Source organism: Hyperolius riggenbachi, chromosome 8 (genome assembly GCF_040937935.1).
Source record: "Hyperolius riggenbachi isolate aHypRig1 chromosome 8, aHypRig1.pri, whole genome shotgun sequence".
Lineage (NCBI taxonomy): Eukaryota > Metazoa > Chordata > Amphibia > Anura > Hyperoliidae > Hyperolius > Hyperolius riggenbachi.
Genome location: NC_090653.1, coordinates 102,953,950 through 102,968,206, shown reverse-complemented (window position 1 = coordinate 102,968,206; position 14,257 = coordinate 102,953,950). Strand labels below are relative to the sequence as shown.

The following is a 14,257-nucleotide window of genomic DNA, read 5'->3' as shown; positions in this document are numbered from 1 at the left end:
ATCTATATCTTGTTTTTTCCGCCACCAATTAGGCTTTCTGTGGGTGGTATATTTTGCTAAGAGCCACTTTACTGTAAATGCATTTTAACAGGAAGAATAAGAAAAAAATGGAAAAAATTCATTATTTCTCAGTTTTCAGCTATTATAGTTTTAAAATAATACATGCCTCCATAATTAAAACTCACGTATTGTATTTGCCCATATGCCCCGGGTATTTCACCGTTAAAATTATATCCCTATCACAATGTATGGCGACAATATTTTATTTGGAAATAAAGGTGCATTTTTTCCGTTTTGCGTCCAGCACTGTTTAGAAGCCCATAATTTATTAAATCATATTGATATACTCCTTTGACATGCATATTTAAAAAGTTCAGACCCTTAGGTAACTATTTATGTTTTTTTGTTTTTTTTTTATTATTGTAATTTTATTTTATTTTTTATTTAAACTTGTATGTGGGTATTTTTTGGTGTGGGAGGTAAACAGGGTTTTTTTTTTAATATATTTATGTTTACTTGTAAAACTTTTTATTTTAGGTGCAATTTGCTATTTGGCCACAAGATGGCCAGAATCAAAAAGTCCTGGGAGCGATCGATCTCGCTCCCAAGCAGAAGAAAAGGAGACCAGAGCTCAGAAAAGCCGCAGCGTCTGAAGAGACGCTGTCGGCTTTTCTCCGGGGGGGTCCGATCAGCGAAAGGGATTTATAATCCCTTTCACTGATCGGTGGGCTAGCGGCAAGCAGCGGGGGCGCGCACGGGGGGGCCCGCGGGAGCGCGCGCGACCCGCGGGAGTGCGCGCAGCCCATCTGGACGAGAAATCTCGTCCAGTTGGGCTTAAGTGGTTAATTCCCCCTCATTTGTGTTTAATCACAAATTGTAATCTAATTCTCCCCTCAACGTCTGTGTCACATGACTGCCTATGGCAGAGATGGCAGATAAGGCCATTTTGAATTAACTGGATGTTAACAATACGTCTGCTTCCGTAAATCAGGAAGTAGAAAGTGCAGATGTATTTTAGGATTTGTATCAGCTGTAACAAAGAAATGTTTGTTTTTAAGGTGGTTATGCTGTTGCGTAGCTTTTAGAGCAGAGAGGATGTTTTTACTTCAAGTCCGCTTTAATGGTGACCATACATGGTACAATAGTTTCTTTTTTCGATTAATTTTGTTTTGATTATTCTATTAGATCAAATATATACATTTTTCGGATTTATATAGAAAAAATGGGGTAATTGTTCTTATTTTCAACTTCCATTAGATTTGATTGTTTTGGTTGAATAAACGGGAAAATCGAACATTTTTATTGTACAATGTATGGGCACCATTAGCCCCGTACACGCTGGGGTTCTCAGACGCCTGTCAGGGATCAGTGCACCATCTCTTGGGCGACAGAGCACTGGTGATTATGCACTGGTGCATGCATGTTGACGATATAGCACAGTGATGGCAACCTTGGCACTCCAGCTCTGCCAAAACTACAAATCCCATCATGCCTCTGCCTCCCGAGTTATGCTTAGAGCTGACAGAGTATTGCAAAGCCTCATGGGACTTGTAGTTCCACCACAGCTGGAGTGCCAAGGTTAGCCATCACTGATATAGCAGAAAAAAAAATTGGATAACAAAAATGTTGCTCAAAGATTAAAGTGAATAAATTGAATAAAATCATCATCATAACACATCAGTTTGCGGTGAATCAGCTAATTTCAGCACAGTAAGTAAAAAGAACAGAGAGCCCAATATAGTGTAGTATGTATTGGAGTATGAAAGAAAAGTAAAGTGTGAAAATCAATACTCGCAAACCTGGGTTACCTTCCAGGCAACCACTGTATATGCAGGTGAGGAAATTACACCTGTCCTCACTCAGTGTTACGAAGTCGCCCTCTGTAGATCGGAAAGAAAGGGTCACCCCTCCACCAACGGTGGACACAATACTAGTAGTAGAGAAGAGGCGCCAGCAGGATAAAATTATCTAAAAGCTTTAAAAATGCTTGGGAGGCTGCGGCGGACTTGCCTCCAAGAAGCAGACACAGTAACTGTCAATTGTGACAAACAAATTTATTGTAGATTACCCAGAAAAGATGCAACACGTGTTGTGTGCATAACCCACCTCATCAGGCAATGGGTAGGGGTATGAACAGTCTGTAGTGAGGAACACGAAAAGCGCTTCTGAGGTGCTTTTTTTTTTTTTTTTTTTTTTTTTTTTTTTTTTTTTTTTCTTTAGAAAGAGCTTATGTGAGCTAAGTCTGAGCAGGAGAGGGGGAGGCTACTAGCCATTGATTTCAGAGGCAGAGGGGAGGAGGAGAGAGGACTGAATTTACACACAGGCAAGCTGATAGCATCTCCAGCATGTGACAATGTGACAAACAGAACATGGATGCCCTCATTGTATCACATGAATAAATGATCATATACTTTTGAAGCTGATCTAAACTTTAGCTAAGCTATATAGACAAGTTACTTGTTACCGCTTTAAAGCGGAACTGTGGGGAAAATAACAGTGAATAAAATTGCTTATTTTTGTACAATAGTCCTTTATAGATTTAGTCAGTGTTTGCCCATTGTAAAATCTTTCCTCTCCCTGATTTGCATTCTGAAATGTATCACTGGTGGTGACATCTTTAGTTCTGCCAGGTGATCTGTACACAATGTTCGTTACTGAGACCACTATGCAGAGATGGAGATATTGCTTGCTTGGCAGTTGGGAACAGCTGATATTTCCCTCAATACAATGAGGTTCACAGACAGCAAACTGTCAGGACCATGGTTATGACCTAACACTGTGGCAGGGGTTTCACTACAACATCAACCATACAGATCCCCCTTCCCCCGACGGTCTATTCAAGAAAAGGTGAAGATTTCTCGTGGGAAAGGGGGTATCCGCTACTAATTGGAATGACGCTCAATTCTTGGTTAAAGTTCCTCTTTAATTCTTCTTTTAGACCTAAGGGGGTTAGAGGTTGAAATCCACATGGGCAATTCAGATTGATCAAACTGGACAGCGAGTAGATTTGTGGCTACTTATGGCCGGTACACACCATAAAAAGTTTCATTTAAGTATCCTGTTTTATGACAGAGGAAAAGATTGGAATGGGCAAGAATAGTACAGCCTTCTGATTGCCAGCAACCAATTCCAGCTCAAAATCTAGCAGGTCGGGCATGCTGGAAAATATCAACTGAAATACTGGTCATCGTTCTGTGTGTATCTCTTCAATTCACTTACGATCGATATCCAACAGAAAAGTGATCAGAAATCGGATTGGAACTATTGCATGGTGTGTACCCAGCTTCACAGCCTCACATAAAACCAGAGCAACGTCACCTATACAAGCTTTCCAGTATCTGCAGTCAGAAAGTTTACACAGAATTATAGAATAAGGCCAAATAAGGGCGTTATCAGCTGGTGCAGGAAATGTACCAATCAGACAAGATTGTCAATACCACTAAATGGGATTTTGTTTGCCTTTCACTGGAACACAGGCAGATTTTACCAGACTAATCTGTGTCCTTTATTCTACTTTTGTAACTGGTTGCTGCAGTGATTACACATTTACTTTGTACAAATATTAGTCTTTAAAGAGAAACTCTGACCAAGAATTGAACTTTATCCCAATCAGTAGCTGATACCCCCTTTTATATGAGATATCTATTCCTTTTTACAAACAGACCATCAGGGGGCACTGTATGGCTGATATTGTGGTGAAACCCCTCCCACAAAAATTCCTGAATACGTACTCTTGGCAGTATCCTGTCTGAACCTTGCTGCATTGTGGGAAATGGCGGTTTACAGCTGTTTCCAACTGCCAAAAGCATGCAGCAGCTACATCACCTGCCAACAGTAAAAATGGCACCATGTAATGTCAGAATGTAAATCAGGGATTTAAGATTTTACAATAGGAAAACACTGACTAAATCATTTATACATAATTATTGTAAAAATGAAGCACTTTCTTATTACATTTTCACTGGAGTTCCTCTTTAAACTGCGAACACAAGCTAGAGCAATGTAGCCCTTAACAATTGTTGCGTTATCAGGACTACACTGGAGTGTACAGCCATGGGGCTTGTACTGTGACGTGGGGGGGCAATGGGTTGGAGCATGAGCAAGCGGGACTTTTCCAGCAGTCTCCTACAGATCTGGTGTGACAGGATGAGGTGCAACTAGCACAGGACAGGAGCTTCAGCAACAGTCATTGGCTGTGAATCCCTGCTTAGGGGGGAGGGGGGAGGGGGGAGGGCGACAACTTTGCTTGTATGTTGGTACCAGATTGTCACCTAAAATAACAATGATGGGTGATGGAAATGCATTCAGCTCAGCTGCATGGAATTGCATGCATGGTGTACTATGCATATCCAGTTCCAGAATTTGAAAAGAACACTGGAGAGAGGCAATATTTTTTTATTTTCTCTTCTTGGCTCCTGCTTGTCTTTCTGCTGCCTTGGGATTGCTGGATACAGTATGCTCCTCTCCCTGCAATCCTTTGCCTTGCTAGCACAGGTTAGATGACTTCGCTTGCTCCACTGTCATAAGACATTTTCAATTTTATTGGACACTAAAGCAGTGTTCCCCCAACCCTGTCCTCAAGTCCCACTAACTGTGCAGGTTTTGCGGAAATCCACAGAGGTAGTCAATCGGCTCTGCTGAGACACCAATTACCCCACCTGTGCATGCTTGTGGTTTTCTACAAAACATGTACTGTTGGTAAGCCTTGAGGATAGGGTTGGGGAATTGTACACTAAAGAATAGGCTTGTCAAACTACAAAACAAACCGGGATGAAATTGAACTCTGGGATCAAGTCACGAGCCAACCTCAACGGCTAGTGGCCAACTCCTTTCCTTATATAAATCCCTGCTTGTCTTATGGCACCCCAATCCTTGGTGTCTAGTAGCCCTCGTCCTTCCCCTATACAGTTCTCCAGTGTCTTATGCCTCCCTCCCTTATACTGTTCCCTGGTGTTTAGTGGTCCTCCCTCCACTATACAGATCCCTGGTGTCTAGTGAATCCCCTCCCCTATACAGGTCCCTGGTATCTATTGACCACCCTTCCCTATACAGTTCCCTGGTGTCTAGTGCTTTCCCCCTCCCTCCCCCATAACTTTCCTGGTGATATAGGGCTTGTCCTCCAATATAGCGTCCTAGTGGTCTAGAGTGGGCCAAACAGAATGCAAAGTTGGGAAACCACATGTAGGCAAAATTGTATGGCTCTACGGGCCAGACTTGGCCTGCGGGCCGGAGTTTGACATGTATGCTAAAGGACCACACGTTTCACAGGCCTTACTCACTTCTTCAGGTGAATGGCGTGCTTACAAGGCGCTCCAAGTCTGCGGTGCTCTATATACAGACACTGTACTTTTGACCTGAGAGTGCCGGTAAGGCTGGCAAAATGCATTAGTGTCCAATAATAATGAAAATGTCTTACATTTTTTTTTTCCTCTCCAGATATAAGGGGGTTTCATTTTACACTGCTTATTAGTGGTTTCCCAACCTTTTTGGGCACCTCCTCCCATCCATTTGGCTTTGGTGCTCCTAGTCAGGGGATCCAGCTGGGATTTTGCTTTTTCTGGAGTGCAACCTTCCATACTGCAAAGAAGGTTCCTACTGTGGGTCTTTACCTTCCCCTGGCATGTGAACTTTACACGTCCAAGGGAACGCTTCCATTGTCTTTAAAGAAAACCGAATTGTCATTGCATTTGGCAGCATGGCGGTGTAGTGGTCTTTGCTTGCAGCACTGGGTTTCCAGTTCATATCCCAATCGGGGCACTATCTGCATGGAGTTTGTATATACTTCCTTCTCTGGGTTTCCTCCAGACACTCCAGTTTCCCCCCACATCCCAAAAACATCCAGATAAGTTAAATGGCTTTCTCCTAAATTGGCCATAGACTGCGATACATACACTACATGATACATACATAGACATATGGCTAGGGTAGGGATTACATTGTGAGCCCCTCTGTGGGACAGTTAGTGACAACGCAATATACTCTGTACAGCGCTGTGGAAGATGTTGGCGCTATATAAATACTAAATAATGCAAAAAAAAAAGTTTATACTTATCTTCAGGGCTGTGAAGTCGGTACAAAAATCTTCCGACTCCTCAGTTTACGGACTCTGACTCCAGGTACCCAAAATGGCTCCGACAGTCTAATTTGTACAAAATGAATGAAGAGGTGCCAAGCTTCGTTTAGACTACACGCTGTGTATTGCTCCTGTCCCCTATTGCCTGAAGAAGCGGGTTCTTGCCTGCGAAACGCGTTGCGACTATTGTACTGGGAGTAATTGAATAAACTGTATATATGTTTTGAAATTCGACAGCTTTTGTCCGTTTATGGTTGGTCGGTCCACCACCGCAACCAGAACAATTTTAAACCTTTTAGTTATTTTTATCCTTCCGGCGCCTCTGTACACCTTGACGTAATTTGTACAAAAGCTATGGACTTGGTTTAAAAATCATCCGACTCAGACTCTTCACTTTATTGAAACCACCAACTCCAGGTACCCAAAATTGCTCCTACTCCACAGCCCTGGATATCTTCAGACTTCAGATATGGCTAAAGAGAATGTTGAAGACTTGTGCAGGTGAAGGGAAATATTATATTATAAAAGGTATAAAAACACAAATGTTCCTATGGCAATTCATGAAGTTCCCTTTTAAACCTTTATATAAAAGACTGCACTTTGTAGATCACTTGTTGTACGTAAGGAGTGCTATGCCTGGTACACACCATGCAATTTCCTATCAGACGGGTCGAACTGATCTTTTACGACAGGTCCCATCTGCTTTCCGATTGTTTTTCTGATGTATTTTTCCGATTACAGGAAATTGTGTGGCAGGCATTATGATTGCCTGCCTAGATTACAAGATGGTCTTGTATATATTTTTCTTTCCCCTACTTGTGTTTTGGAATTCTCCAGTTTAATATGCTATGATAGCCGCTATTACATTGTACATGGTTGTTTTTGCAACTGTAGAACTTTCTAGAGAGCTACTGCTGTGCTCTTTGTTGCATTGCAGCCGTGTCATACTCTGGAAAGTCAACTGCCTGGTGAGCATACAGATGAAGCATGGCATGATAATCCCATCAGTAAATATGTTAATCTATTCCCGGGTCGCACAAAGCCGTTCTCATCTTCAGATAAGTGTAACACTGTGAAGTAACATGTATTGTACCCCCAGAGAACTCCAGACCTCGGAAGACTTGAGAAGCTAAGAGTCGTTACTATGGTGAAGTGGCTGAATAGTGATATGCTGCATATAAAAATCCACTCAAACCTCCAGCCACTCCGCTACAAAGAAAGTTTAGATGTGTTTGTCAGTAGCTAGTGTGGCCTAATTGGTCGCTCTCAGATGATGTAGTAATTTTTGTAATGTAATGATTTCTAGGGTATAAATAAAGCTTTTCTTACACTTTTTTTTTTTCCCACCTCTTTCTTGATTAAAGGTAAACCCCACACCTCCGTGTATTCGGGCCATGATGAAGATGACCTATTGTCCTCACTGCAGAGGATTTGTTACTGTAAAGCCCTGCAACAACTACTGTCTGAACGTTATGAAAGGCTGCCTAGCCAATCCAGGAGATCTCGATGCCGAATGGAACAATTTTATAGGTGGGTGCCAAATTAAAAGCTGTTCTTGCTATTGAAAATGTGTTGCAGTTTGTGTTTTGTACTGTTTTTAAGTTGAAACCTTCCATCTTGTAATATTCTTGCAACAAATACATGGTCGCTTTTTGTGTTGATTCACAAAACCCCAGTAACGGGGCTTGGCTTTTGTTTTCCAGGATATACGCCATGAACCTAACCCGTGTTGCGCATATAGGGCAACATGCTATGGTTGTATTACTTGCATTATGCAACCAGCATGCACTCATGGTATACATAATGTGAGTCTACACACAGCAATTTTACCACTGTTTTGTCAATCAATCCCTTTGTCACTTGGGAAACTGTGGCCATTCAGTCACTGAAATAGCTGATAGAACAGATCTAATGCAGTTAGCTATGTTGATTCTACATTTATTGATAAGTTGAACCTTACCCTGATAAAAGTAGTCACTAAAATGTTCCATAAGGAAGCTATGCCACCATCAAAGGACATACCAGGAGTACTGAGAAAAAAATATTAGATACGGTATCCATTTGGAAAGGTTACAAAGCCATTTCTAAAGCATTGAAATAATAATCTCCAAATTAAGATGTCAAACAGTGATGACCCTTTCTGAGGAGGAGTTAAAGGGAACCTGAAGTGAGGAAAATTATTTAAAATGAACACGACGTAGCTGCAAGTGAATATTGCATACTAACCTCACCGTCAGTTCCTCTCGGAGCTTACCATTTTCGTACAGTGATCCCTTCCAGTTCTGACAATATTTTGTCAGAACTGAAATATACCAGTTTCTGACAGCTGTCCGTTATAACTGAATGTGCAAGGTAATGGCCATGTTTCCCTGTGGCTCAAGTGGGTGATATTACAGTTTAACAGTGTGCTGACCAGGAAGCTGTTATGGGGTAATGGCCATTTTTAAAATGGAGGATGGAAAAATCCATTGATCACAGTGAACAAATGGGATACAGGAGAGGAGAAAGAGATTGAGTAGACTACACAGAAGGGACGTATGACCTGTGTATGGTTATTTTGACTTTAGTCTCAGTTCAGGCTCTTTAAGGTGCCCATACATCTAGCAATCTAATCTGATCAGAGAAAGATCTGTTGGCTGCCCATACACCACAGGGTGGTTCCTGATTGACTTTGGCATGAAATCTCTCAGGAATTGGCCACCGATTGTGTCTGCCCCAAAATGTTAATGTCCACTTCCCCTTCCCCGTTACCCATGCATAGTATATCTTGCCTGTCCAGCTGCACTGACTCCTGGTCTTCTGCGATGTCTCCCCTGAATGCCGTCATCGTCCTGAGCACCACCAAGTGGTTTTAGCACTGCGGCTTCAGAGGTTACGTGTTTAGCTTGGTTAGAGCTTTGTTGTGCATTCCTTATACTATATAAATTTATATCCATTTGGTGTGCAGTATTACACACAGACTGTCAACAACTGTGTGATGTGATGGCTTTGGATACGTCCATAATAAAGTAATCTGTCTTTTGCGGACATTGTGCGGACTTTCCTTTAAGTTTACTTCCGGATTGGCTATCCTGGTCCTGGCACTGTCCTGAAACTGAGTGAGTGGTTTCCATCCACCTTCTATTACACAGAGACAATGTAAAGACCGTGAAATGCTGAGCTGTATTATGTTGCACTGTATAGAACATTATCGCCCTCGGGTGGTATATCGGTTTCCTGTTCACGCAGCCTGTTGAAGTCTCGTCATTTTAGTGATGTTTTGTTATTGTGATGTTCCTATTTATAGAAAGAGGGAGGAGTTCTTGGTCACAAGGACTTGTTTGTTTAATGGAAGGGGCTAGTTGCCGTGGAAGGCGTCATCTCTGTCCCTATTCGAACACTAGAGATGTTCCGTGTGTTTCTAATAATTCCAGCTTGCATGAAAATTTAACCGCGTCCAGACCAGCGCTCTCTGGCCCCTTAAAGGCCAGAGTTTTTTTGGTCCGAAAACAGGGCTCACCGACCTCACGCTGCACGGATCCATCTCTCTAGCCATTCGCCATTCTCCCGTTGCTGAAGCCCACTTGACAGCAGAGCTTTGTGAGCTGGTCAAGAGCTGATTTCATTGGCTTCTGACCCTGTGATCACTGGGAGCCAATCAGAGTGGGCTGCAGTGACGGGACAGCAGCAGTAGTGCACGGCAGGTTATTGAAATCTACGCCCAGGCACGGATAACAGGTCCAAAACGGGGCATAGATTTCAGTTTGCAAGGTGTGGAGGCGGTTTATTTATTATTTATTGTATTTATAAAGCGCCAACATATTACGCAGCGCTGGACATTCATTTAGGTTACAGACAATATTTAGTGGTGACATACAGCAATATGACAATACAGGAATACAAGAAAACCAGATCACACAGCACAGTATGAGTACCAAGTAATGCTTTGGTCAGTCACTGGATGGGAGCATGGAGATTAGGCAAGTCGGGTTCACTCAAGAGTTCACTCAGATCCATAGGATGGGTGTACGGTAATGGAGGTGCGTGAACAGGTAGGAGACACAAGGAGGCTTACAATCTAAAGGGAGAGGTAGGGACACAAAAGGTAGGGGACCAGAGTTCAGCTGCAGGTTTAGAGCACCAGTAGAGGGAAGGTAGGCCAGAGTGAAAAGGTGTGTTTTGAGGGCCTTCTTGAAAATATTGGAGGGGGCAACCCTAATGAGGGGGGGGGGGTAGGAAGTTCCATAGTGTTGGAGCAGCTCTTGAGAAGTCCTGGAGGCATGCATTACTTCATGCATTCTATACATAAAAAGTCACGTTAGGTTCACTAAAATGCATAGCATGGGTTTACAGTAATAGAGGTGCATGATCAGGTAGGACACAAAAGGAGGACCCTGCCCAAAGGCTTACAATCTAGAGGGAGAAGTAGGGACACGAAAGGTAGGGGACCAGAGTTCAGCTGTGGGTTTAGAGCACTAGTGAGGGGTGGTAGGCCAGAGTGAAAAGGTGAGTTTTAAGGGCTTTCTTGAAGGTGTTGGAGGGGTTCCCTAATGGGTGGCTGCCCTAATGTAGATTGCATACATGTTGGACCAATCCAAACTAGCACGATGTGCATTTGGCTGGCCTGGTTCCAAGTCGCACATGGTTTGCAATAAATTTGTATGCAAGCTGAAATTACTAGCATATCATTACTTATATCTACTCCCCACCTCTGAGCGAAAGAAAAGCCTTCCTAATAAAAACAGAGAACTAAAATCTCAGACTGGAACCACTTTCCACTGTCTAAAAGAAGTTAACATTTTCCCCCCAGAAATTCTTATAATCAGCAGCTTGCAAACTTAGAAACACTACTGACAACATACAGTTTACCTGAGCCAGTGTAGTTTACCCTATAAAAGAGTATATGGTTTGTGAACAGACAAACTCTGTTAGGCCTGGAACTCAATAGGGGCACTTTGTGATTTGAAAACTCTTGCTAATGTCATGCTATGGGTGTGATCCCACTTTAACAATGTGATTTTATAAAGATCCCCCATAGCATTGCATTAGCAAGAGCTTTTTTCAAATTACTAGCAAATAGAAAAGGCTGCTAGTGGGTTTGAGCCCTAAACCTGCGGGATGTGGGAGCGGTAGGTAAGTAAAAGTCAAATTTACTGGGAGTGCTTTAATTATGGGGCACTCTGGGAGTGGGCATATCAAGAACACCTTTCCTACGGGGTAAGGTGGTGTGTGCGCACACTATACTTGAAATGACAGTGGCAGCACAAAGATCCTGAGTTCATAACTTGGCCAGGGCACTATCTGCATTACGTTTGTATGGGATTTCTGTGGTTGTGCATGAGCCCTCCGGGCAGTCTGGCTTCCTCCCACACCCCAAAAACATATCAGTGAATTATTGAACTTCAACACCAACCCCCCCCCCCCCCCCCCCCCCCGTTGAATGTGATAGTCAGTGGCGTAGCAATAGGGAGTTCAGAGGTTGCGACCGCGCTGGGGCATTTGTGCCTAAACCTCAGTGTGAGCTCTTTATTACTATTCAAAGCATCTATAGAAGTGATTATTACCAGCATAACACCAATAATCATTAATAAACTGTTCCTCATCCCCTTCTTGCACCTCTGACACTGTGGTTGTCCTTGGCAGGTTGTGGTGTGCCGTATCAGTTATGTATAGAGTGCTTGGGGGACCCCAATATAAAACTTGCAGTGGGGCCCATAGCTCCTTAGCTACACCACTGATGGTAGACAGGTGACTTTGGTAGAGGTCGGCATGTTAGATTCCCCAGTACACTATTAAGCTACCTACTCTCCGCCTGACGGGTCCTGCGACATCCCCTCGATGACGGTTATCAGCGGCACATCTTCCTGCCTGCAGATGTGCACGCCGTCACGCAACGCTATCAGGGCTGTGGAGTCGGAGCAATTTTGGGTACCTGGAGTCAGTGGTTTCATAAACTGAGGTGTCTGAGCAAACAAGACTTCAAGTGATTGCGGTACTTTGCGTGGGAGTCATCTGGGATCTTGACGATCTGCCGTGATGGTAGTTTTTGCGGTGTAACGCTAAGCGACATTTGAGTGGTCGTGCACCTGTACCCACGTCACAATATCGCAGAAATGACCGGCGCTCAAAAAAAAAATCATCTGTCGGGAAAATTGCGACGTGGGTACATAGCTTTACCTTCTGCAGCACTTTACAGAGTCCATATCAGGGCTGTATAAATGCAGAATAATAATAATTACTAATATACTTTGGCTAGTCTCCTGACAGGATGTGACCTGTTGCAGGTACAGGTGTTCAGGTGAACTTTATGCAATACAGCTTCCTGTATAACTTTACAATGACTTATTCTTGTGGAACCTGTGGGTGGTGGGGGGAGCATGGCTTTCAATAAGCTGGGTTATAATCCAGCTTCTTTGTCTGCGACTGAATATCTGCCTTTATGTGAATATTTCCCAGTGTATCACATCTGCTGTGGTTACATTTTAACTCTTGCTTTCTGATAATGCACATATGCAGCCTGCCAGGGCTCGGAGCCAGGAAATAAGATTTTTGTTTTTCTGCTGTCATTGGAGTCAGCTTAATACTAAACTAATTCTGCTATAATCTTGAAGCCAACTGGCTATTTCCACAAAGTCTGTTTTCATTAGGCGTTTCTCAGGGATGAGGTCTATGTGGAAGTATTTTGGCTGCCCCGCTGGTATATATGCTGTTACTTAATGCACATCAGGTTTCAGGCGCCCTAGGCAGTGAACAAAGCTGTAATCCCCAGAACCATGTCATGAATTTAACCAAACGCTTTAATTAATCTGCGCCTCGCTTGCCGCGTTTTGCTATTTTTTTACGTTATTGTTTTAGATCTTCTTAATGCTGCCGCTTCTTTAATAAGAGTTTTTTTTCCCTGCAGTAATTAAATACCATTCATAAGGTATGTGACAAAGCCCCTAACAAATGTACATAATAACCAGCTTGTAGCTGCCACCTCTGAGCTCCATTAGGAATGCCTGCGCTGAGTAAGCCTAACCCTCTAACAATCGACTGAGCTGGATGAGAGATGTGATATTAATGTAAAGGGACAGTGCTTATAATACAACTGGAATAAAGTCGATACAGTATTTCTTGCCTGATGAGATCTTGCGATCTTGACCAGCTAGTCCAGTGATTCAGAAGGTTCTACAGATCTCGACTAACAGCACAGCCAATTTACAAAGCTTTATGAATTTGTTTCCTATTGAAAACCTGCCTTTGCTCTTATTTTATACTTAACCTTTATAGGTTCACATTTATAACAGGATATCATGTCTTTTTATCATCTGACAAAATGCAATATGAACAGGAGCTTGTGTTCTGTTGTGAATTTCCCCCCTCTAGTGGTCAAACATAAAATTGGCTGCCAGCTCTGTGCCTCTGATTTCTAAAATGAGAAAAAGTTGTAGGTGATCAGACAAGGATCCATAAGTCTATAGCACAGGGCATCAAAGCTGGGCATTGCAAGGAGAATCACTCATTCATTCACTTCCTCTTCCTTGTTGAAAACAGTTGGAGAACAAGTTGTAGATAATCTCATGTAAACTTTGATTTTTCCTTCCCCTCCCCCCCAATTATTGTATCAACAAGCTTAGTAGATTTTAGAACTTTGTCTGTATTTCAGTTTTGTTGGCCCTGTTAGGTCATGCTAGGTGCTGCACTCTCAACTACCGGACCCCATTGCTGACAAGTCACTACCTTAATTCCCATTCCAAGCACGTGAGAACATAGTAGTAAAGGAACTTCAACTTTCACAAACTGGGCTTTTCTGAACTCCGGCTGGTTTCCTTGTGGAATGGTAATCTTCTGAATTTGACAACTAGATCCCTCCCTTATCCCCATTTGACAGCATTCTGGTCTTGACATTGGTGGTTAGGCCAGGGGATTGTCACCTGGCTTTCACAGCAACTATCTAACTACTCTATATGGGGGGGTGTGATCAGTCTGGCACTTAACCCTCCCTCCTGCTTCTCCCAATTTGTGGAGTTCTGGTATGGAGATGGGGCAGTGTCTGGAAGCCAGTGTTGTCTTTAGACAGAGCCACATTGTCCATTCAAGGAGTCATCACATGACCCATGAATTAAATAAAAAAAAGGAAGGCTTTACTAAGGATCTATTTTTTTGTAACTAAATTTGCATCAGTTAGTTTACACGCAGTTTGTTGTGTATTGCACTTGTAAT

General features: G+C 42.8%; 1 protein-coding gene across 1 annotated transcript in view; it reads left to right on the top strand.

Moving 5' to 3' along the window:
• The window catches only part of GPC4 (glypican 4), a 171,189-nt gene that overhangs the window by 132,541 nt on the left and 24,391 nt on the right, over positions 1–14,257 (top strand). Inside the window, exon 4 of the mRNA XM_068250946.1 lies at positions 7,438–7,603. Within this exon, the coding sequence (XP_068107047.1) occupies positions 7,438–7,603 (166 nt within the window). The remainder of the gene's footprint in view (positions 1–7,437; positions 7,604–14,257) is intronic.